This window comes from Styela clava, chromosome 4 (assembly GCF_964204865.1).
Source record: "Styela clava chromosome 4, kaStyClav1.hap1.2, whole genome shotgun sequence".
Lineage (NCBI taxonomy): Eukaryota > Metazoa > Chordata > Ascidiacea > Stolidobranchia > Styelidae > Styela > Styela clava.
This window is the reverse complement of record NC_135253.1, coordinates 14,694,878-14,720,350: the sequence shown is the minus strand read 5'-3', so window position 1 is coordinate 14,720,350 and position 25,473 is coordinate 14,694,878. Positions and strand designations below refer to the sequence as shown.

At 35.5% G+C, this 25,473-nt stretch overlaps 3 protein-coding genes across 6 annotated transcripts; 1 reads left to right on the top strand and 2 right to left on the bottom strand.

Moving 5' to 3' along the window:
* Nucleotides 1-721: 721 nt before the first annotated feature.
* On the top strand, nucleotides 722-17,682 carry LOC120326828 (uncharacterized). Its single transcript, XM_039393175.2, has 4 exons — nucleotides 722-1,709; nucleotides 9,934-10,150; nucleotides 10,473-10,744; nucleotides 13,444-17,682. The coding sequence occupies exons 1-4, from the start codon at nucleotides 1,664-1,666 to the stop codon at nucleotides 16,890-16,892; spliced, it is 3,984 nt and encodes a 1,327-aa protein (XP_039249109.2). The 5' UTR covers nucleotides 722-1,663; the 3' UTR covers nucleotides 16,893-17,682.
* On the bottom strand, nucleotides 3,602-24,754 carry LOC120326829 (uncharacterized). Of its 4 annotated transcripts, none has more exons than XM_078111689.1 (4): nucleotides 24,682-24,754; nucleotides 23,332-23,447; nucleotides 9,701-9,788; nucleotides 3,602-3,881 (listed from the first exon to the last, which is right to left on the bottom strand). In XM_078111689.1, exons 1-3 carry the CDS (start codon nucleotides 24,743-24,745, stop codon nucleotides 9,708-9,710), a joined length of 261 nt encoding a protein of 86 aa, XP_077967815.1. In that variant the 5' UTR covers nucleotides 24,746-24,754; the 3' UTR covers nucleotides 3,602-3,881; nucleotides 9,701-9,707. The 4 variants fall into 4 exon arrangements, 3 of the variants coding, with proteins under 3 accessions (XP_077967815.1, XP_077967817.1, XP_039249111.2); XM_078111691.1 differs by having other exon boundaries at nucleotides 3,602-3,878; XR_013475093.1 differs by lacking the exons at nucleotides 3,602-3,881; nucleotides 9,701-9,788 and adding exons at nucleotides 21,348-22,600; nucleotides 22,858-22,952.
* Nucleotides 24,755-24,894: 140 nt separating this feature from the next.
* LOC144411695 (uncharacterized) lies at nucleotides 24,895-25,176 on the bottom strand. The gene has a single exon (XM_078111932.1). It carries the CDS (start codon nucleotides 25,174-25,176, stop codon nucleotides 24,895-24,897), a length of 282 nt encoding a protein of 93 aa, XP_077968058.1.
* Nucleotides 25,177-25,473: the final 297 nt, after the last annotated feature.

The following is a 25,473-nucleotide window of genomic DNA, read 5'->3' as shown; positions in this document are numbered from 1 at the left end:
TTGTGTGTATCCCGGAATTTTTGGAATAAAATCTATCAATCTATATGCCATATGCGAGATGATACCATGCGAATTCATTTATCTGTATAGCATTTCTGTCTTTTTAAAAGATACGATGCATACGAAACACTTGTGCTAACACCCATTTATGTATACTCCTATCATCCGATTCGACCAGCATAACCACTTTTTGAGTCTAGCAAGTTTTCCAAATATAACGCTGTTATGGCCTATAATTGTGAAAAATAAGAAATGATTTTTTGGAAATGATTTTAATATAAGCCCCCCCCCCCTTAAAATAAGACTTTGTTGACAGCGAATTTTTTTGACCTGGTCTGTAGCAAGAAATCTCTCCTACACATATTAAATAATTAATAATCCACGTTTAGCAGTTTTTTAAATAAAAACGAGCTTTTTTTTGGAAGTGATTGGATATTGGTTTTCATATTTTGTATATCTGAAAATCTCGTAATTCTCTTCTTAGTAATTTGTTTTTGATATGGAAATAAAAGACATCCCCCAAAATAAGCTTTAGTAATATTTTCCGAAAAAAAATGAAATACAACCATGTCTTTTCCCGGGGAAACACGGTAAGGTGCTAACATCACGTACATGCTATTTGGAAGGAACTTTTTTTATTGCTGGCAGGCGTACATAGGCCTGCACTATTCTACAAAGCAACAACCTAGGAACCTTCGATGATAATCGCTCTTCCGAGTGCAAAGATTTCGCTTTTTGAAATTCCCGTATTTTTTAAAGATTTTTAATTGTGTTTGTTTATAACTATTGGCAAGATGAACTATTTGAAAAGAGTTATTGTATTATAGATGCATAAACGTATACCCTTGGCTGAGGTGAAACCTTTAGTCCTAGTCGTAAGCAGCCTTTAAACCCGACTATAAATATACAGAATATATATATTTGAAACGAGACTTTAAACAATTTAATACGAAAACAAGTTATCAGTGTCATAGGGCAGGTGGACGAAAATGTCAATTTCTGACGGCTAAGAAATATTGAGTAACCAGGTTATAATTTGTAGAACTATTCATCAGTAGGTGGACGAAAATGTCAATTTCTGACGGCTAAGAAATATTGAGTGACCAGGTTATAGTTTGTAGAACTATTCATCAGTAGCTATTAGGATTGAATGAATTTGAAGTTCATTTAGACCCCGTTGTCGGCTCTGCAGAAATGGTTATAGATGATTGGAAATCATAGAGAAGGGCGGACTGCGGTGTTATTACGAACGCCAATGGTGGCTGTTCCGAGAGATTGAGTTTAAAATCTGTTTGGGATCCACTTCTTGAATAGATCTTATTTCATACTTGAACTATGAAACTGAAATTGTATAGCGTACATTCAGACTAATATATATAGACTTATCTTTAATAAATTAAAAGTCCAGATTTCAGTGTCATTTTGAAACCAGTGCGTTTACATTAATTTGTTCCAAGAAAAGCTCAGCGGTTAGTTCAGAAGAACTCATATGAGAATATAATAACACGGAGGCTTGCGGAAATTGCTTGATCCAGCATCACTCACACGTAAACGCCATTTGGTGTGTTTGATATATCTTTATTGTCAGGAACATTGGAGTACTATTTTCAATATAATGTGAGCCACTTTGAAAACAAGAAGTACTATCAGACTATAGTTAAAAATGGAACAAGGAACATCCAAATCTGAATATTCGTCGCTCTTCACACGTGAGTCATGCTAATTATCATTCTTCATAAAATTTAACAACAACTTGGGTATCTTCTGCCGGAGACTTACTCATTTAAGTATATGCCTGTGCTCGTCAACCGGGTGTATAGTACACCTCAGTTGTACCACATCGATATGGCATACCGAATCTTAAATACGCTATAATATATACTTTTTATATGATATACCAGGTGGTCCAAGGTTGCCGGCGTCGAGGGCCACAATATCAATTTTGTGTTGTTTGCGGGCCACATTAGTCTCGGGACATTTGATTATTACTTATCGATTTTAATCGGTAATTATGTTGATAGGTATTTGTCTGTATGTCTGTCTGTTAGATGCACGCGATATCTCACGAAAGCGAGATTGAATCTGCTCCAAATTTTGCATGTTCGTTTATCATATCTCGGACCAGATGCTTATTGATTTTGGGCGAATTATGTCGTATAATCAGCGAGTTATTAATTAATTAGTGATGGGACACAAGGTGTCACTATTGAGTAAGAGCGGTGTTTTGGGGATCCCCTAACTTTCGATCGATAAGTATTCGGTCTCTGACCGATATTCTCGTTATTCAGCATTATTCAATGTTTTTATATCAACAATTATGTTGGTCGTTGAAAGTTTCCTAGTGACATCCAATGTTCCGTCTCCCAACCTGTCCCTTGTTAATTTTGTTTGAATTGGTCAGCTTTTCTTTCGATTTCACGTTTACAAAGCGACTTACAATTTACAAATCACTGCAGATTGATTGAATTCTAAACTTCGGCAATTGTGAAGTAGGCTACAGCAGGTGAATAATGCGACATTAATTGATATTTACTAAATTTTCTAACATATGAGCATTAATTCTAGTGTTACTGATCACGCCGATTACAAAAAGACAATGCGACAGGGAGTATAATGCTAGGCTGATATTTAGTTCTATGTAGACTATTGAGATATTGTTAACAATATTCCCGAGGAATAGATTTATTTGTGGAAGTTTTAAGTCATTCAAGGGTGCCGAAATCGAATAAATGACTTTTGAACCAGTTTAGGCTGGCCAAACACATTATTCAATTCACTTTTGTCCACTGATTCTCAGCTATCCCTGCCACAAGTTAGTGTTGCGACAATACGACAGGAAGATTTTCCCGATTATTTTTATGACGAAACAATACCAAAATAACTATATCAGCAAATGTGACGCGGGTCACAGATAATTATACGGCGGGCCACATGTGGCCCGCGAGCCTGAGTTTCGACTACTCTGTGGTATACCATATACCAGAGGGGTCACAAACCTTCCTACAACCGAGGGCTACTTCCCAGAACCTTTATGAAGCCGAGCGCTACTTCATGGGTACCGATTAAGCTAAGCTAAGGGCTACCAGTTGATGCACACTTCTAAAAATCCGATTTACTCAACGAAGGTATTTAGCCACGAGGAGACACTGATAATGTTAATTATTTTTCATGAAATTATCAACAATTATAACAACATAAGAAATAAATTATTATCATTAAATTGATATACTTTCATATTAAACGTTTTAAAATGATCACTTCCATAGCAGCATTCATACACTGTACTTGTCAGTGTCAACTAGGCCCCAATAATTTGGAACATCCTGATAGCACTGACTTGGAGTGGAGGTCATTCTGCGGTGTTACAATTTCAAGCTCCATTCGTACAGTATCAAGGCTGAACGTTGCTCAGTAATGCTTGATACGTCCATGTTCATGAACGGATTTGAACAATAATAACAGGAATAAAATCATAAATGCAGCTCACTAATAAGCGCCGTTATTTGAGTTAATTTTAAGAACAGACCTTCCGGCGATTCGGTGCCCACGAGCACCTCCATTGGTGACCCCTGTCATACACTATAGTACACGATAAGCTAGCTACTTTCAAATGTATTTATTGAAAATTGACAACTTGTCACAAATGAAGCACAAGGTATTTGTTTCAATTTATGTAAAACGTATGTCCGACATATTCCAAGCTTTTGTAATCTGCTTGTCATAATACCTTTTTAGCACACCGATTAATTCTTTATTTCTTGTATGAAATTGCTTGGAAGAAATAACTTGATGAGATGTCATGAGGTCTTAAATTTTCCAAGCATAATATTCCTGGGAGGGTCAATTCTGGTATTGTTGTAGAAATCTCTTCTGGTGAACTTCTTGAATTACGATCAAATTTGGTACAAAATGCAGGTTTAAAATATTTAAAAGCTCGAACGAATTTAGGTGGCACTACAAAAAGTTTCTGAGTACCACAGGGTTGTACACAACTGTCTCACAAAAATAATAATAAAATGGAAATTTAAATAAGGATGCAGACACATTAATGAATGATAGGGAGACTTGGATCTATGTTATTACTTGCCTTGCACAACTGTCTGGTGGAATTCTAAAGCTACGTTCACAATAAAAAGGGTAATGGAGTATTGTGTCTGTGTAAACATGTGTACTTGATAAACATTCTATTTTAGACCGAATAAAAATGTAGAATATGTGGGATGTTAGATGTACCAGATTTTGACTGAAGAATAAACGGGTGTACCGTTGTAACGAAGTATTGTGTCTGTCTAAACATGTATATTTTCTAAACCATGTATTTTTGACCGAATAAAACTGCAGTAGGAAGGGAGGGGTGTACCAGATTTTGACTGGAAGATAAAAGAGTTGTACCGTTTCGAAAAATGTTCGCACAAGGTTTATTGATACTGTTCATGCGATATTGTTAATGATTTTGATTAGTACCCATGTACATGCTTTTCCGCGAGTTAAAAATGCGAGATTCATATAATGTAATAGGCATTTATTAAGTTATTAGCAAGAGTATCTTCCGTGCTCTGAAAAAAAAAACCCGCTTTCGATACCAAAGTTTCAACTGGGTGAATCATAAATAGGCGTCTGGCTCTCATGCAGCGTTTAAAATCAACTTCGAGAAAATGTTGATACGACGGAATGGGTATTTGGAATTCTAGTCTTTCCCTATTTTAAAATGTTTTGTGATCGAAATATTTTTCTTCACCTCAGCTATAAAAATTGCATCTATTTGAAGAATCATATGTCATATAACATTTCCCATAATTATCTTGGAATGATACTGTATTGTAAGTCGTGCAACCATGTGCACTTACTTGTACTTTACGTGCCAGTTTAACACAGATGGCGTTAAGGCTAAGCGCAATGCTTAATCTAAGGCTAAATATTTTCCATATGAGGCGGTGGGAAGTAACCACTGATTTACTTCGACCATCTAAGTTAGAAAAATCAATGAAATACTCTTCACCAATAAGATTAAACTTGGGTGGGATCTCGTATAAAGTCCAGCTATATCGGGAGTGTTAAGAGAATGACTTACATATGCGTTAATGATGTATTTTACTTGAAATTATAGGTTATCGATAATATGGTAAAATTATCACTTACCATCAGTGTTCACTATTAGCGCACTTTTTTGCGAAAATTGCGAAGCACTTTCGCAACATTTTTTAGGGACTGCGAAATAGCACTTTTTCCCGATTTTGAAGAGAAATAGCACTTTTTTCCGATTTTGAATAAGATAAAAATTCAAAGTTGACAAATATTTTCGTGTGATAAGCAACATACTAGTACTTTTGTTACTCAATTCTGCAGATCATAACGATATTTACCGGAATTTTAACCTATGAGATGCAGACATAGGAGATAAAGCTTTTGCATTAACGGCAAAATTGTTGTTTATAATATGATTATTATACAAGCACATCGATTCCGCTTCTCCCGCAAAAACGCTCCTGCCGTCTTTGAAACCAGATGGGAAAAATACGCAGTGCGTTTCTTTGAACGAGAGTGGTCATGTGACTATCAATGATATTGATGAATTCAAAGTGACTATAAAAGTTTTAGTAAGGTGTTAGAGTCACTTTGGATGAATTGTGACCAAAGTGCACGATATCAGACGAAACTTTTAGCAGCATGTCACAGATTTACAAAATCACCAAATTCACAAAATACCATCAAGTTCCATTTTATTGTAATCACAATGTTGAAAGCACGTGGCATTTTCCAGAATTTTGCAATATTTACACAACTATTTCTCATTGATATGCGAGTACGGGTGGGCAAAATTCAATATTTTTTTGAATCGAATATTTTTATTAACAGTATCGTATAACAAATATTTTTGGAACGTCGGTGGAAACATTAAAAAATCGGCAACAAAGCCTTTTTACTGGTTAATTCCGTTGTAATCGCTAATTGTTCTTGTCACCGATCGTTTTAGCGGCGATATCCAGGTTTTGGTAATCTATATTCCCGCCCTCTCTTTTTTACAAATATGAATTCTTGCGGGTCGGCGGACATCGAAGTTTTATATTTCGGGTTTACTCGTTCGTTCACATCGGCAACAGCTGTCGAAGACATTGAGGACCCAAATTAACATTTGCGTTGGCTTTAATATTACCTATCAAGATTTGTAAATTTACCGTCCCAATTTTATGCGAATGGTAATATTATTGTCGATACCATGATGCAGATATTTATTAAGACGATAATTAACTTTCTCATGTTTTTCTATGGTGATAAACTTTGCAAATCTGAAATTGTGCCAATCCTGAATGTTGATTTAAAATAGTGATTGAATAATGCGGCAATAAAGGCATTTCTGCGTGGTTATAAGACGAGATGACGTTAATGAACAGCACTTCTTTTACAGGATATTTTACGTATGCGACTTAATGCTAAAAAGATTGGGCTCGAGTGCTTTTGTGCCTAATAAAGGTCAGGCGCTGATTGTAACTAATTCCCTCAAGTTTAAAAAAATTTTCATCAAAACAATACCCCGGCGATAATTATAGCTAAAATGTGACCGAGCAATTCACAATTTTATTTATGGAATTCACCAGTTTCTTGACGATTTTGATAATGTCACGCCCTAATTATTAGTGCAAAAAATACTGCCCTTCTTCAGCGGCGGTTTGACGGGTTCTTTTTTCCATTCTTCAGAAAGTTCTGACACCCCATAAGTGGGGGGGGGGGGGATATAGAATACTGAATCCGGAGGGTTGAAACCCTGTCGACTTACTGGCGATTTTCCGATTGCTCGATTCCAACAATCTTAAATTTTTGGAATGCATGAAACATTCTCTATTTTAAATTAAATGACGTTTCGCGGGCTAGAGTTCTCCCCAAAAATGATGTGTTCCAGACGTTAGTTAAACGATAGATAAAACATTAGATTAATACTTTTCATGACGCTCCGTTTTCGAAAATACAAAGTTATATCTCAAAAATGCGTTTTGATACATTTGGAATGAAACATTATTTACGGTTAATTCAGATCATATTTTACTTTTAATGACACCCGCTATCCGAAAATACAAAGTTGTATCGCGAAAAATGGGTTTTGTTACATTTAAAATAAAACATTTTCGCGATTAATTTAGATCATATTTCACTTTTCAGGACACCCGTTTTCGAAAATACAAAGTTGTATCGCGAAAAATGTGTTTTGTTACATTTAAAATAAAACATTTTTGCGATTGATTTAGATCAAATTTCACCTTTCATGGCAAACCGTTTTCGAAAACTCAGAGTTAAATCACAAAAAAATGCGTTTTGTTGCATTTATTTTGCATTCCCAATAAAATACATATTTTCCCTAATTAAGTCGTCCATGATTCTGTTACAGTCGTTCAAGCTCGACACACGTTTGGACGAGTGTGGGGCGGTTGTTTGGTTGACGATAAATTAAAAAGTTGCCACACGTTACTTGTATAACGATAATAACTGAAAATTAGGATTTTGCAATGGAAGTAAATTCGTCTCAAGATGGTATTTTACGATTCTTGCCCACAGAAAATAAACACTATGACATGCTTGGTTATAATTGATATTCGTTTAATTTATTTTACACTATTAATAAACGCGCCACACTAAGTGCGGCCATATAAATTGCAGTTGCATCGGTATGGCCTGTATGTTTTGGCGCTCTCACATTAATAATAATTTTCAACAAAACAATACCCCGATGGTTATTATAGCTGAATTCATTACCGAGTAATTCACAATTTTATTTACGAAATTTGCAATTTCAAAACCTCACGTGACGATTTTGATGATGTCATGCCCTAATTATTACTGCTCAAATGCCTCAAAATACAACAAATGTAATCATTTTCGACGATAACAGGCGCAACAATTCGTAAACGAGCCGTTATAACGAAATTCGCGATTGATTTTACCTCTCTCTTGTTTACAATTTTAACATCCCGCCGGCCATGTATGGTCGAATAAAATGTTCACATATTCGAAACATGACTTGGCCAAGGATGGAAGGGATCACTAAAGAGCTAATACAAAGTGCATACGCGAGGGTATGATATTAATATCGAGAATATTTGTGAGCATATCACAGGACGGAAATATTTTGCACCCGGCTATTTGTTGGCAGAACAACGATACGTACGCTAAAGTTAATTGATCGAATACAGGGAAGTATTTATTTATCATCTCACTTGCGAACATCGAGGTTTTGGCGGAATTGTACGATCATGTTGTCTTTCTTAAATAATAACTTTTTCCATAAATGTTCATTTTACTTTTGCGTCTTTATTATATGTCGGGTTTTCATTTATTTTAAATTCGAAATTGTCCGAAATACTCCCAACAGGTGTATAAGTACAATGATAATAATAGTACTTACCAGGGAAGTTTAATACACACGATGTGTTGAGGGCGTCGTAACTCCCGTTTTTTTTAATTTGATTGTTTTACATTCTGCTTAAAAAACAACGTCGTTTTGCAGTCATCTAACGTAACTCTCGCGACCAAATCTTTTTTGGTTTTGTATGGAATCGTCTTGGCGCAATTTATTGCCGACTGAATTTTAATTGTGTTTTAGGATAAGTTATTTTTTGTTTGTTGGTTTCTAAACTTTACAAACTTGGGTAGCAATTACTATTAATGTGAGATTTGTGCATATGAACGATTGAATATCGCGACTGGATGTCCGATATCTGAGAATACGTACTTCTCTTTCAACATTAATTTTCAGGATATCAGCGTTCATGTGGTCGAATAAAAATTATTTATCAAATGGATTGGTATTTCGAGACACTCTCAAAATTGTTTGGGATCCACTATCATATCATTCGTTTATTTTTTATATTCCTGTTTTTTTCAAGAATCACCCTGGTTTTATTTCGTGTACCTTCGCAAAAGAAAACTCCTTGGTGTCATCGTTCCTATTAGTGTAAATGAAATATATGGAAACCTCGCAAGTGGCGTTGTGATGCGAATACAGTAATTGATACTAGGTCAGCAGCGTTACAAAGAGTGCTATTTATGAATGCTGAAAGTACATGACATTACTAAACATTTTGCCAATATATGATGTTTTCTGCCCGATTTAAACTAACTCGCACGCAAACCAAGGCACGTGGACATTTAAAAATTACTTGTCTTTGGGTAAGCTCTGAAATAGTATAATATATATAAATGTAAATGAGAAATTAGGTCATGCTAGCTCACGAAACGGGGAGGATTGGGGGGGGGGATTATTTTGCACAGAATTTGTACAAATGATCCACCCTGTAATAATATGGTTTCCAGCCTGCATGTATCAATCGTTGTCTGTTAGATGGAAGGAGTAACACAAATGTGAAAGCCTTTGCTGTTCACGCGAGTAAGCAAATGACACGGTGATACATTGCATGAAAGTTTGGTCCGCGGCAGGTGTTAGCAGATGTCCTTTCGTTACCGATGAATTCGCTTGTTTTAATTAAACATGAATTCGCTTAAAGGGAACTTGGTTAACGGAAAGGCTTCTCTTTAATTCATAATATTAACCGGAGGAGCGCTTTTTCGAGTATCTATGCCGTTTTAAATGGGTTATATGAAAGGCTAGTGCACCTAACTTGTTAAAATCGGCAAAAGCACTTTCGCACTTTTTTTTTCGACTGCGAAGCACTTTCGCACTCATAAATCGCTTAGAGTTAACACTGCTTACCATCCATTTAATTAAACGATATCCACCTCGGAAAATATTGAACTTGAGCGTTTGAATTCTCGTTTGCAGTATGCACCGAAGGGATTCGCTGAAAAGCAATAATATAAAGTTGCTTTAAACCAAGCCTGTAGAGTTGTAATTAAAGTTGGGGATACTTTTAGTTTATGTTCGAAGGTGGGCCGTTTTCATTTGTGGTTAACTGCAAAACTACATAATATTTTTCTGCATGGCAGCTTCAGCTGAAACCACAACACTAGCGTCCGATGTAGAAAATTTCGACGTGATGTTATGTTTCCACTGTAACTCAAATCTTAAAGATCCTGTGTTGGAAGCGATACGCATCTTAAATGAAAAAGAAATTTCCGCAAAGTCCTCTATAGATGCAACAATTACCGCCGGAAAACTCAAGCAAGATTGCATTATGCAGTTCACAAAGCGCAGCAAATACAGGTAAAAAAACTGCATCACTTGTCCGCATACAAAGCTATTGCCTTAAAGACGTGCAAGCATAAAAATATCGTTTTCAATGCGATATCTTTTAAAAATCATACGTAACTCTTTCGAATTTTCCTAATGACTGAATTGAATAATTTAATACTATTTATATATTCGTTGTTGTCTCAATGTTTTTCAAACAGATGCCGATTTTTTTTCGAAAATTATTGTATACGATATGAATAAATCGTGGGAACTGCATATAATTTTGTTTGTCCGATTAGTTTTAATTTACTTCTTTTGATATCCGTTAAAACATTTAACGTAATGTTTCAAGAGTTTACCTGATCAACAAAGCATTTGTGAAACACGAATTGGCTCACCACGGACCAATTTTGTACAACGCAAAATTGTCAACTTCTGAGAACACGATCCTTATGGCAAGGCCGATCCACCAGAAGAAGATACCGGATGGCGTAAAACACTTACCAATGGAAAATTTGCCCAACCGAATTAATGCGGAATATATAGCAGAAAAAATCATTGAATTCATAAAGGAAAACAAAACAATGACTTCACTTCAAAGTAACTTGGAGTTTATAGTGGCAGGTAATTCCATATGTTTTACGAATATAAAATTTGATTCGCATCACGATAATCGCCAGAGTTGTGGATCTGTTGACAATTCCGAAATAGACAATCCCCTATTATTATTCGTTACCACGTGTTTGAACCACATCAACAGTCACTCTTGCCACGGTTCTTTCTATGAATCGGTCAAAGTCAATTCAGTCTGACCCTTTTTATCAACACTTCAGGAATCTATGTTCATGGATTGAGCCAATGATATGTCTATTAGTTGATAATTTTTATTGAAATTCCGGACCTTCTGAAGTATGCGCACCAAGATGGTGCACAACCTGAACTCAGGTTGTGTACCAGGTAAGGGTTCAGGTTATGCGTCATCTTGGTGCGCATACTTCAGGAGTACCGAAATTCCAATATCGAAAACGTCTAAAGATGTGTTCAAATATGATTAATTGGATAAAATAAAATTTGCTGGTTGATGTGGACCCGTGTTGCACGTAATTGACAAAAATCAATTCCGTAATTACGGCAAAATCAATTACGTAATGACCCCGTAATTGCGATATTTTTCCATGCATTTAAACCTATCGTAACAACCCATTGAATCCACTTTTTTTCCGAATGGGACATTGAAGTTGGGTTTTCATATTCTTGACAGTACTACACGCCGGCGGCAGATGTTAAAGACAACTATCAAGGAGTGAATTCAAATTAATTTTATTCTGATTTTTATCTTTTGTGTTAGCTTTGGTTTTTCTTTATCACCTTCGCAAATTAACCGTCCCATTTTTATGCGATCAATTTTATTTTATCATTACCGACACTGGTATACGGATATTTATGGAAACGATAGTTTTTTAAAACCACCTTAGTACTGAATAAAAATTACGGGTTTCTAATTTATTAACCAACGACGAGCGTATTCTCTCATTTGATTATACTTGCGATTTCCTCGCGACGAAGACTTGTTTTTGCAGCGTTTTCTGCATTATCCGACATTACTGCCTTGTTAGCATTTTTATAATAATAAATATTGATGTCGACTTATTGACGATATTCCGATTACCATGCTTCATTTTACATTCAATCATTTCGCGGACTGAATGTTTATAACATTATTTGCGATAAATTTAGATCAAATATTATTTATTTGCGTATAATTTAAATACCAAACTTATATGACATGCCTTCTCCGAAAATACAAAGTTATATCGCAAAACAATGCATTTTGTGACATTTATTTTACACTCACAACATTTATTTGCTAACTCAAGTCGGCGATCCTATCGGCCAAGATTGACAAAAGTTTGGTCGAGTGCCGGTGGTATTCAAGTCGATGATAAATCAAAATAAGACAGTTAATCATATATGGCCGAAATATTGAGAGGAATTGTGAAAAACATCATGAGCAAGGCCAAGTCCGGACTGATATATAACGATAAAACCGTTAACAGAACATCAAGATTTTGTAATAGAAAATGGATCTCGCACAGAATAAACACACAGGCTCGTATTTGATTATATATGATACAGTTAAATTTTCAACGGTCCGCGAGTAATCCGTCGTTTTGGTTCATTACGCAATCTCTCTTTTGTCGTCATATTGCTATTTGATAAGCGCGACATTAATTATCACGGCGAGGTATTGGCGCGAGTGATCAATCGCTCTTTTCGCTTATTTGGTTCCAATTCGTCGCGAAAGCTCTTCGTTAAATTTCACAAGATCGTCGCGTTGAAAGGTTATGGATATTTTCCTGTTTATACCCCAAGTCTGAAATGAAACAGCCAAAAACAATATGATATTCCATGTTCATATATCAAGTGTTGATATTAACAATAAAGAATGGTTAAGCATTGCTAATCCACACTTGGTGGGGAATTCCCACTATTCAAACGCGTGACTATAAAATAGAATAAAATAGAAACGGAACATATATACCATAAGTAACGGAAAACTGGAACAAGTAAATAATAAATAAAAGTAAAATGGATACAAATGTTTGATAGACCATGTTTGATAGATTGATCTCCTGCGTTCATTAGTCATTTCACCCGAAGAAGTTGAAACCGGGCGTGTTAGCGTCCATCGGTCTCAACGCAATTCTATCCCTTATCTATGGTTAAGTTGCGGGAGAAGTTAAAACCAGGTGTGTTGGCGTCAAACGGCCCTACTCAGTTCTTCCCCCATTAACTACGTTAATAATTTACATTGGCCACGCCAGATAAGTTGATAATAGGTTAGTAAATGGCAACGCGTCATGCCTTCCTTCACCTACGTAACAAGAGAGAGAAAAACGAAGCGAATACCGGAACTCTAAACTTCTTCTACTTGTTGAGCTTTCATTTTTCGCAATCGACGAAATTGACTGCTTTGAAGAAAGCTCGTTTCAATGCAATAATTACGACTTTACGTAATTCGTAACTTCCCTTCCGTAACTCCAAATAATTACGTAAATCCGTAAATTACGTGCAAGCCTAGGACCCCACATATAGATTCTCTAGCATTCTAAAATATTATCCGATATGGTTTAACATTGTATTGTGTGTATATTTTTGAATGGGGTTTTATATTATGGTTGACGGAAACTTCCTTGTACAATTCTATTCAAGAAAACCTGTCGACCCCTCTGTGAAAAACTCACAACAGAATCGAATTACTACACATTATGAAAATCGATCTGCACGCAAGTCGAGGTTTCAATTTATATAATATTTTACAGAACCTGTAGAACCGAATGAACATAAAATTCAAGAATTCGAAGCTAAAAAACAACTATTCCGAGAAATGGTGGATGGATTTGAAACAAAACGAGCGTTTGTTCTTTGTACTTGTATTAAGCCAACATTTCCGTTTGCTTGCAAACTATCACTTATGCCATGGCTGAAAGTGTTTGATTTCGATTCTGACAGTGAAAATGATGGTCTTCTCAGTGTAGCAAAAGGTAACCTGCAGTCAGGAAAGTTTTCCGTAACATGCGCTTCGGAAGAACCCGTGAAGTCCTCAGACATGAAAACTGACTGGACCATTGTCAAAACGGAAGCCAGTATTACTCCTGAAACTTTAAGCAAGCATATATCTTCACTTTCTTACTTTTGCGCTGGGCAAAAGCCAGCAACTATGCTTATTGTTTGGTATCACAAAAGTGATGACGATCTCGAAGATTGCCTGAGGGATCTTATAACAAATATAAATCACGATTTCAAGCCGCCCCGGAGAATCAAGTTTGTTTTATGTCTTTCTGATGTTCCCGATGAAAGTACGGAATTTGGTAGAATATCAAAGAAATATGCTAATGACAACAGGGTTATAGCTCCACTTGAAAAAATATGCGAATGGATTCAAGAAATTGCGGCTAATCGAATAAAGGATATGAAGGTGACAAGGCTCACTTTGCCGCGTTTGAAGGATGAAGATGATAACAGTACCACTTTCACACTGAAGGATGATGAAATGAATTGGCTGTTGACAGATATGCATGTGCTGACTTTTAATGAGCACGAGACAATTACTCAGCCGGATAATGAAAAGGTAGCACGACACGCTGACGATTATTTAAAGGGAGGAGATTTGACTTGGGATGTCATTGAAGATGGTTCATTTGATGTTCGGAGGGATATTCAGCAAAGTATAATAGAATGTCTAGATTATCAGTATATTAAAGCTGGAAAGTCAGGAATCGTCACTTTATTTCACTCTCCTGGGAGTGGTGGATCAACAGTTGGTCGGAGAGTTCTCTGGGAGTTCCGGGAGCACATACCATGCATGGCACTTCCCTCAAAGACAGAGGTTCAAGATGATTTTCGCGACAAAATAAAAACAGTTAGAGATCGCTCCAATCTCCCAATCTTACTTTTAATAGATGGTAGGTCCGGTCAAGAAGTAAGGAATATTCTTGATCTTTGCCGTTACGAGAGGTTGGTTATACTTCATGTCTTACGTTACTATTCGCTGACACAGAAACACCCCAAGACCGCTTTCTTCTTTTTACCCGACTATATTTCGGAAAACGAGGCTCAGAAATTTGAAAAGCTTTTGGTAAAACACGGAAATGCTGGTATAAGGAAAAAGTTGGCGAATCTCACCAAAGATGTGGGTCAAAAAGTTCGTCATTCAGTATTTGAATATGGTCTCACGGCTTTTCATTCGGAATTTCGTGGAGTGAAAAAATACGTAGAAAGTCATCTTCTCCTTGAGAAAGGATTGCAGCCTTGGCATAAAGTTGCTGCTTTCTTATCTCTTGCAAATTATTATGGAAACTGCGCCGTACCATCAGAATTGTTTTCGATAATTCTTGAAAAACAACCTTATGTTTCAGTGGACCTGCAAATGGACATTCCAGAATTGGGGCAGCAGTTTATTCGCGAATGTGCTGATATCTCAGAGTGGAAAATATCTCATTACATTGTTGCACAAGAAATCTTAAAGCAATATAAAAGTAAAACAAAAATTGAATTAGATGCATTGTCCATCGATTTTCTTCACTGCACTCGCTCACATTTGGTTGATCCGCGAAATATTCCACATCCTATACTGAGAATCTTGAATAATATTTTCATAATAAGACACAGTGAAGGTGCATACGAAAATGATGATTATAAAACCAAACCAACATACTCCCGATTAATCATGGACGTAGGTGATCAACAAAAGCAAAAATGCGTTTTCAAGACGTTGATTGAAGAATTTCCTCAAAATGCCGAATTTTACGCTCACTATGGTCGTTTTTTGGGTAAATCCAATCAACACAACGAGGCTATAGATGCATTGAAAAAGGCTGTTCGTATCAGAGAACAGGCAATTGAAATAGCAGGAAAAAATACATCCGACTCAGGGGATGAAGTACTTTATAGAATTCACAGTATGTTTGGTTATGCTTACAATGCACATGTGAGACATATATTCGGAAATCACAGTGTTGGATTTATGATTGCAGCAGAATATTCGCAACTTTCTCCAGACGACCTTCATTCCGTTCACAATGCCGTATTATGTGCTATTCAACAATTTCAGAAATGTCGAAGTTACTATTGTCCTAGCGTAAGTCCATCATATGGGTTCGTTGGCGAAATCCAAATTCGTCTATATCTAGCAGAGTTCTGTAAGAAGATAACGAAGCACAATATGCGCGGACTATGCGATAGAAATCACCGCTTTCACTTTTTATGGGATATGATTTGTGATTCGTTTATTGAGTGTGATTTTCTATTGGATGAATGCATCAAAGCGATGAACGGCATGGGAGTGGTACAAAATGAAATTTCCAGATTTTTGAACCTTTTTAATGATTATTTTATCATATCAATCGGAGACTTTGAAAAATGGATTTCTGATGATGGCACCATGTCATCAAAAAGGTATAAACTCACGTTAATGAAGATCAAAAGGAAGACTGACAAGAAAAGAGAGTTTCGCATTTACCAAGATTTAATACCAAATTCCTATGAAGTCGATGAGTTTTTACAATCTCTTGAAGACATATTTGAACATAGTGAATACCGCCGAATTAAAGTTTCGTTGTATATGGAAGATTGGCTAAAGGCAATTAGATTATCTAAAAAGGTGAAGAGCTATAATTTTCACCGCATCATGCACTATGTAGATAAATGGGACCAAAAACAAGAAAGGGAATCGCTTTCAACATTGTACAATTACATACTGCACTTTCTTCGAGCTATCCAAACTCATATTCCAGTCGATATATTGTCTCTAAATCGTATTCATCAACAGCTGGAAAATAGACACAAAATGCTTCCTCAATGGAAGTTAGAGAGGCCGGTGGAGTGGCTAACAGTTTTTCTGAAAAACGACAACAGTCCTTTGGAAATGTTGAGGCATCATTATCAGCAAAAAGACTTTCCTCTAGAAATCCGGCAATTCTTCAGGGGACATGTTGTAGACGTTCGTGGTTGGAGTGGTTTTATTGAACTTCATTCTATGGGGTCAATGAAAATCCGAGTGTTTTTCGCTCCCAATAAATTCAATATTAAAGTTTTCCACGCAAAAGAACGTTGGCCTGTCGAGTTTATCATTGGATTTAATCCAAAACATGGTGCCCAAGCTTATAAGATAGCGTTTTTACATCGGAAACAGTGTATTCGTTGTAATGTTAAGTTTGAAACATCCGAACTGTCGAAAAGGTCTTGCCCAACATGTGGTTTCGCAAATTGAACATGGGCAATTTTTAACTTGTACAGAAGCAAATGTTGATATTTTGACTACAAAGCCTATATTAAATAAATTGTATCTTGTTACCTTCTCATTACGATTAATGATTTTTATATAACGCCCTCTATGTATCAAAAATTTTTGATATTCGTGAAAAGGAGCTGATAAAGATGTACATGCGTGTAAATACGTGAAATATGGCATTAGAAAAAAAATCATCCCCAAAACATTATTCCAACACAATATAGCTATTTCTACTTTTACAAACGAAAATAATCTACTGAAAAATAATTTTATTGGCATGAGTCTCTGATCCCCCACCCCAATTGCAATCATTTACTAAATGTCATGATTTGCAAGACAGGCAGTGTCATCTATTTGGTCAGTCTTGTTGCTTTTTGATTTTTATTATTCCACAAATTTATTAAAACTAACCATGATACGTGCATATTACATATGACCAAAATCATGTTTATACAAAAATGCAGATAAAGGCATTAATTGCTACTTTCATGTACATTGCTGACAAAACTAATACAGATATGCATACAATTTGGATACATAGGTCAATTAAACGCACAATGTGTGAATGTTGAGTATTTTTAGATTTATTTGCTTTCTAACTTATAGATTAGAAATTTCATTATATGGGGCACTGTATTGGTATTTATATTACATTAAAATATTTATATGCTAGATTTTGTACAAATAAAATATAACAAATTCAGAATATTGTATGTTATCTTCTGGTAATAATAGTAGTAGATTGCATTTTGAAGTAGCCAAGGTTTATGGAGGAGGAAATCTTATCAATACCATATCAATTTTTATATACTACAAAACTATGGGCGAGAACGTCCATCCAGAATGTTAACGGCATTCTATGTCCATATTTTTGTAGATTGAGTATATCGGGTGAATATTTAAATAGAAATGTTCAGCTCCAATCGTTTGGTTGGAGACTATATCACGCATCAGATACTCGAAAAATTGAAATGAAATGTTTTCTGAATTTAGACAAAGCAAAGATCTCAATAACCCTAAATATGCAGCGGGTTTGTTTTCAATAAATTAACCGTTTGTTGACATAAGACTCAATAAACAGCCTTGTCTAATGCCATTGTGGAATTCAATAGCATCTAATCTGTATCAAGTTGACAGATCAAGTCTGGCTACCATTAAGTTTTGTTATACTTCTCAGTTTAAGGTCGCCATCCATCAAACGATATCGCCATAAACAGTTGTTGTTAACTGATAAGTTGGCTTGTATTAGTTATTAATTCGCTTGATGTAAGTGACCGAGAAGCGACGACATCACTTCATTCGTCCCTTCTTTGATCGAATGAAAAAATAAATATGGGAGAAGCTCTTTCGTTTTCACCGTGACACGGAAAGATGAAAATTTAAAAGCAGACCGTGACACGAAGAAACAACAACTATAAATAGGCAATAAGACACAGTATTAAAACAACTGAGCAGTGCTCAAATATATGAACACGAAGACCAAAACGAAGTAGCATCAAATTTTTAGGAGTACCGGTAGTCTGAACCACAAGGTCGTTTTAATGCGATCACGGGACCACGGCACGGCGCGCATTATCAATTTTGATGACGTCATCACACACAAATTTAAACTGAAAAACGAATCCCACAGAGTAGAGCCCACATAAATTTCAGAATTAAATAGAAATGTATATAATAGTCTTTTAGCGACTACAACCAACAATCTTTAACCCCTGAATATTCCAAAGCAATTAGTCCAGTAGATAATGCGAAAAGCGATTTTTTTCACAACAATAAGGAGAAAATAGAAAATGACAAAACGATCGATAAATTTACTCCGTGTTGGTAAATATTTCTTGACAAATATTACCTATCTAGGTTTTTTATATTCAGGAATTCACGTCAACCTGGTGTCTCCTACTTTACGTGTTAGAAGCGCCTTTTGTCACATACATATTTATGCAGTAGGTCTTAAATGAATATGACGCATTACTGGATGAAAAGTGTACATTTGAATCTTTTTGCAAAATTGTTGTTATTCTTGTTTCTGTGGCAGTACTGGATGAAAAGTGTACATTTGAATCTTTTTGCAAAATTGTTGTTATTCTTGTTTCTGTGGCAGTACTGGATGAAAAGTGTACATTTGAATCTTTTTGCAAAATTGTTGTTATTCTTGTTTCTGTGGCAGTACTGGATGAAAAGTGTACATTTGAATCTTTTTGCAAAATTGTTGTTATTCTTGTTCCTGTAGCAGTTAATTCTGTGTTTATTGTAGAAAAATTGCTCTTCTATACGCAACTATTGACCAAGCTATTTCCAACTTTCAGAACTTGAAGATGACTATTACGCTGTGAAAGCAGTTCACGAAAAAACATATATATAAGTTCTGACCAAGTTACACAACAATTCATACGTATTCGTACTAATTTGATCAGTTCTTTTAAACTTTAACTATCAACAAAATGTAGAAGAGACATGACTGACACGTTCAAATATTTATTTCAACTTTTCGTCTTTTCACTCCCCTCAAAGGAATATAATCTCTCAGACAGGATAATGGTGAACCTTTTTACTTTGCAAAAGTCAATTTTATTTAATAATTATCAGAACAATTGCCATTGTGATAACCCAGTAAATCTATCTCATTTTCAGTCACTTCTGGAACCATCACTTCTGGTGATATGATGAAGCAAAAATTGTACAGTCGTTTACATTTGAACCTCGAGATAGCCTACTGGTCAATTAACTTGACTCAATTAATTTTTTAATTTCAATTAATTATGATTGATTTGTCTAACCTAGACTAATGACGTGCTCTCGATGTGTAGTAATAGGTGGAAGAAAAATCAAATATTAAATTACGTTACTCTTCTGAAGGTCAAATATCTAGTTAATATGACTATGGAGAACATGCACCGCGAGCATAAAATTTTGATTCAACGGGTTACGGATACGGATGATTTTGTTCACCAATTGCAAATACTTATGCTATATTGATAATTGCAAGATTCTGTGAATACTGACTTCCAGCTGATAAACAAATTAATTAATGTCGTGGGTTTGCTATATATCTAAGTTATCTGTCTTAGTTTCGTTCCCAGTGATATTGCAATGTGAAAAATCATATTTAAAAGCGTGTGAATGATACCTATGTAAAGTTAGATGATACTTATGTAAAGTGCGCTTTGGGACATTTTTTTGTTATATTTGTATCAAAGCTCTAGTACACATATGCCACTGAACTCACCGAACACCGTTTTTAATTTATAGAAAATAGTGTTAGTAGAACCTATTTTTAAGTGAAAAATAAATATTACAAGTAAAATAGCGTCACACGTCACTGCCAACGTATCATGCTTGAAATAACAAAATGAAATTGTCCGTAAATATCTTGAAAGCTGTTCCAAGTTCTATACACTGCCATGTTCAATCTTGTGATATATATATATGTAAAAAAAAGGAGAAGATCCATTTCAGTAATCGTAACTATTCAGTAACTAACAATTGCCTATTTAGGACCAATTGTAAGTAATCCTTCGTACCAGAAGCTTGACCCGACGCGGCTTGGTTCCTTTTGACGCAAAACCCATTTTGTGGATGTTTTATAACCTCAGAATATCTTCCTCATAGTAAAACTAGAAAGTATAATCATGATTGCAGACATGAAACCGGAGACTTTTAAGGAGGGTATTCAAGCATTCTCCTACTAAAGGAAAGCCTTATATACAGAGAGTTAGATTAATGTTCAAACGCAGGTGCATTATGTGGTTTTAGTAATCGAAGGGAATGGGCTTTATACAATGCCACCAGATTGTTAAGATCCGACTTTATTTTAGTCAGAAGCAGCCATGAGTTTTCTCGTCTGGCCGGTTTCTCTTTCGGTCCATGCGTGCAGTCACTGCGGTACTAAACGCATGCCTTAAACAATTATGAGCTGAGAAATGTTATAGAAAACTTTTTGATTCGGCAGCCTCCTTGTGAGAATATTTCAATTCGATTTAAAGTTTGTTGGCGCAATATGAAACGTGAAAAAGATATTTTTTATTCGATTACATTTAAACAATATAGCCTACATATATTATTTTTTTTGGATGGAATCCCTGAGCTGTACTGGCGGAGCCTTACATATGAAACCCGGTTGGATCCCATACACAGTCAGCCAAGAATATCTTGGTTTCTCTTTCTTGATCTCAAATTTCACATTAGTGGTGGGGGGTTTGTACAAAAGATCTTAGTTGTTCATTGCAATATGAAAGATTTAACTTAATGAGATTGAGTGAGAATTGATATCTACAAATAGACGAATATAGTACAATATGGGCTCGACACTCAACTGTGCGACCTCAGTAATCGATATGTGTAAATTGTATTAGTGCAGACAAGTAATTCTCACATAGCATGATCTTGTTGAAGAGTAATATTAAATGAATAAACAATCTAGATCCATTCCAGAAAATTTTCATAATAAAAATTGGCAAAAGTAATGGAGCTGAATCTTCTATCGTATCTGAATACGAGCAAACGTAACTCTTATTCAACTGAATTATAACATTGTGAGATTACAATGGCAATATATTGGAGAAGCACGTGATCTTGTTTGCTTGAGTAACTTTATATGAAAGCGTATTCATCCCGTTTCAAGGCGTTTTGTGGAAAGCTGTAACGTCAAGTACCATTCGTCGTTAACGACCAATCTGCCAACCATTTATTCCATAGTATCATTCGCAATAGAAAACCTGTCAACTATTGCCAGCTTAGTTTTAGGCTTTATTGCATTGTTTTTTTATTCTTTGACAAAAATACAATTTTATTCAATGTAGCAACAGTGATTCAGTTTCCAAATTGTATTGGTAAAAATATCAAGCGCTAATTATGTGGGTACAATTTTCCCCAAAATTTACGATACCATTATGAATTATCACAACAACGCTATACTAATAATGGAAAAACCACTCTATCATCAGATATATGACAGATTGACAGTTCGAATCAATTTCAAATGGACGCACATCTATATCGCTAACTGTAATGTACCATTTCAGTAGATCATCATAGTCGATGAAGAGTTTGATATTTTGGACATGATTTTGCGAACTTGGTTTCAAATCTGACCAAAATTGAACCTAATAGAAAACTTAAGACGTCATTGGCTTTTTCACAGGTCCTTCATTGTGGGGATCGGAGATATTAGCCATGCCGAGCCTATTCTACCTCTCGAATCACAAAAAAATGAATAATATGAATATATATAATTATACGAACATTTATTAAACTCAAATATGTGTAAATTTAACAGATAACAAAATATAAGATTATGCGAAGGACAAGCAAAGTTGTAGGATGAAATTTGGAAAACGGAATTTGTTTGAAAGAATTATCTCTCTCAATATCATTTTGATACTGAATAATAATGGCTCCTCGAAGCATCTTGGAAAAACTTCATGCGTACGGCATTACCTGAATGTTTTCAATTTAAAAAAACATACGGCTGCTCCGACTATTCCAGTTACAAATAAAATGCTTAAATTTGTAATCGTTTCTTTTCTTGCTCGTTTTAAAAATGGCGTTTCCCACATTGAATATGCCATTATTCCATTCTTATTAATCCACGGAAAGTCAGTTAGTGGAACAGGTTTACCAAGAAATTCACACAGGGATTTCCAACCTTCCGAACAGTTATATATTAGAATTCGATCTTTAGGACATGACTGAAATATAATAGTTTTACGTGAAAGTTTTATGATAATGATTAGTATTAATCGGTACAAAGTCGACTTGCAAAGATAGTTTCGAATCTATATAATTTCGTTTACGACGTTCAAAAACGATTGATGCCATATTTGCAAGTGACGAATCATATAATTATTACCAACAGACCCAGTTACATGAAGACAACAGGTAATTGATATGGTTGAATTACTCTTCTAGCGAAAGCTTACTTTCGTTAATGTGGCATTGCACTCACTTTCGGATTATTAATATATATCCTTAATGACTTTGTTACCGACTAGCTATTCGGCATATTCGTTTAGCTGCAAGCACTCATCCCTTTGCTACAATCTGTGTAAAACGAGAAAAGCTTTATGCTAAAAGGGTATTCAGCAAACTTTAAACTGATATAAAATTAGGAAAATCAGTTATTTTCTGATGGACAGGTTTTGATAAACTAACTACGATTCCGGTAATATTTATGCTATTTGTTTTTTTCTATACTTTTATGATTCGAAAGATGAACTTGGCCATGAATTATGTACCATCAATACAAATATGCAAGTGGTTAATTGACCAAATGTTCACAGCATACCCCCTGAGTATGATTTAATTATCCTATTTATTTATCCTAGCAGAAACAGAAGAAACTACGAAAAAAAAATAAAGCCATTGAATGTTCCCCTTTCCACCTATTGTAATAAAACAAAAATTTCATAGGAAAACTTACATGAACAACATGAGCGTTGTGTCTCCTATAAGCCTGTTTAAATGGAAGCTCTATTGCCTGCGGCCAATATCTTGCAATTCCAAACACGCTTTGCCAATTTCCAAAAGGAAGCAATCCTTCAAATGATACAATATCTTTATCAATGATACAAATTTTATTCAATCCCAAATCTTCAAAGGTAGAAACTACCAACATGTACGGGAGATTAGCGTGCCAGCCTATTACTGGTATACCTATATTAATGTTTCTTTGTTTTCCTGAAAACTTGTACTTGTAGGAGTGGAGATTCATGTTTAGATCCTTCCATGAGCTTATAGTTAGTTGTGAATATGAAACATGTGTAGGTTAATAACCAGAGGTTGTTACTCGATTTCCTTGTTCATCTATCCCAGGGTCGTCCAACCTTTTTGGCCAAAGGGCCACATGTAGTTTACTAATAAGTGCGCGGGCCACTTAACATGGTAGTTAAGTTCTAGTTTTGTTACACTGACTACAGGTTAATGAAAAAACAAAGAATACCCCACACCAAACTTTTATAATTATTAGAACAATAAACTGTTGTTTCCCAACCATTGATGGGGTGCCCTCAGTGGTTATTTCCAAAAATTTCGCCAAAGATAAGCCAAGACGCTCGATCACTCTCATCACAAATCCAAACAAATCAACGCCTCTACTCGTACCCTTAATAAGGACAATGGCTGCGAGTTTTTCGGTAATTTCAAAATCATCATTGACTCCCCGCAAGAAGACCGCCGACTGAGCAGTAACCTTGATGTCAGTGCTTTTGTCAAGCGCCAATGAATACGATGAAAATTTTCCCGCGTTTGCAATTAAAGTTTCCGCTATGGAGTTCCCAAGCTCTTCAACGCGACGAGTTTCGGTCTGTCTGTTTGTGACAGGCTATTTTTGCAAACCCCTCTTTTATTTCCGGACGTAAAACATTGGCAATCCGAACAATACATAATTTACATTCCTTACCGAAATCTCAGTTTTAGAATGGCTTCTATTGTTTTGCGATAACGTCATATAGACTAGTAAAAGACCAAGTGTGTGTAAGCGATTATGGCACCATTATGTATCGATATCTCCTCCCAGTTGGTTTCGATTCAAAATGGCACTCGTGGCTCGTTTGAAAAGGATGGCAGAGCGCATTTCAGGAAATAAACAAATCGTTTGTATTACATCTTTGTATATATACTACATCACTCAAAAAATAATTTTACTCTATTTTTTTTATTCAATTCTGAAAAATACAGCGCGGGCCACTCGGAATGGCTCGCGGGTCACGGGTTGGACGACTCTGATCTATCCGGTTACAAGTTGTATATATATAATGTAAATTTGACTTACCAGCGTTTGTTCCGAATATGAAAAATTTTCTCCACATTGCAGATAAAAACGGATAGTAATACATATGCCATCCGTTCAACTGTTTTCTGTAGCTGTTCACCCAAACATCTGGATTGTCTCGTACCATAAGAATCACCTGCAATTTATTGAGCAAAATCACTTCAACAATAAAATACCTAATTTTCAACATTACATAAGATTATCACAGACATATTATAATAAGTGTGTCGTAGTGAAACAAACCTTTGCATCAGGAAAAGCTTCCGCAAGTTCTTCCCAAAAATAGAACATGGGAGTGTCAATAACAGCATCAACATTCTCATATATTTGTCGGAAGTCTTCAACAGTCCAGCCTTTGCTCGAAAATTCATAAAAATCGTTTCCGTAGATGTCAAATGCTTCAGGAAAATCATAAACCGAATAACCCAATTGTTCAAGAGCAACGTGCAGAGATTTTGTTCCAGTTTTAGACATTCCCGCACATATCACTTTCATTGTTGCTTATAGTTTAGTAGCTGATAAAAGTAATCTCCAATAAATGACAATCTGTAAACTAATGCAAGGTATTCCATGAAAATAACGAATTGAGTCTAGTAGGGAAGTATACTGTGAACTGTGATAGCATGTATATCTCCTATTTTATGATATCAAATGCCGGTGTCTCAAAAATGTCACGTCCAACTTATCCTCTTTTTAGCACAGCTCTACTACACTTTTCCCAGCGATTCAAATTCATGACAGCGTTTCGAAACAATTTTATAAAATACGCGTCGATTCTGTTTAAAAAATGAT

Bases quoted from the DNA above. Each gene is read 5' to 3' on its own strand.
- LOC120326828 (XM_039393175.2), top strand. From the start codon at position 1,664: ATGGAACAAGGAACATCCAAATCTGAATATTCGTCGCTCTTCACAC. The intron at 1,710-9,933 runs GTGAGTCATGCT...TCTGCATGGCAG, and splicing joins ATATTCGTCGCTCTTCACAC to CTTCAGCTGAAACCACAACA. The intron at 10,745-13,443 runs GTAATTCCATAT...AATATTTTACAG, and splicing joins CTTGGAGTTTATAGTGGCAG to AACCTGTAGAACCGAATGAA.
- LOC120326829 (XM_039393177.2), bottom strand. From the start codon at position 24,745: ATGTATTACTATCCGTTTTTATCTGCAATGTGGAGAAAATTTTTCATA. The intron at 23,448-24,681 runs GTAAGTCAAATT...TATCATTTGAAG, and splicing joins CATATTCGGAACAAACGCTG to GATTGCTTCCTTTTGGAAAT. The intron at 22,601-23,331 runs GTAAGTTTTCCT...ATTATATTTCAG, and splicing joins ACAACGCTCATGTTGTTCAT to TCATGTCCTAAAGATCGAAT.
- LOC144411695 (XM_078111932.1), bottom strand. From the start codon at position 25,176: ATGAAAGTGATATGTGCGGGAATGTCTAAAACTGGAACAAAATCTCTG.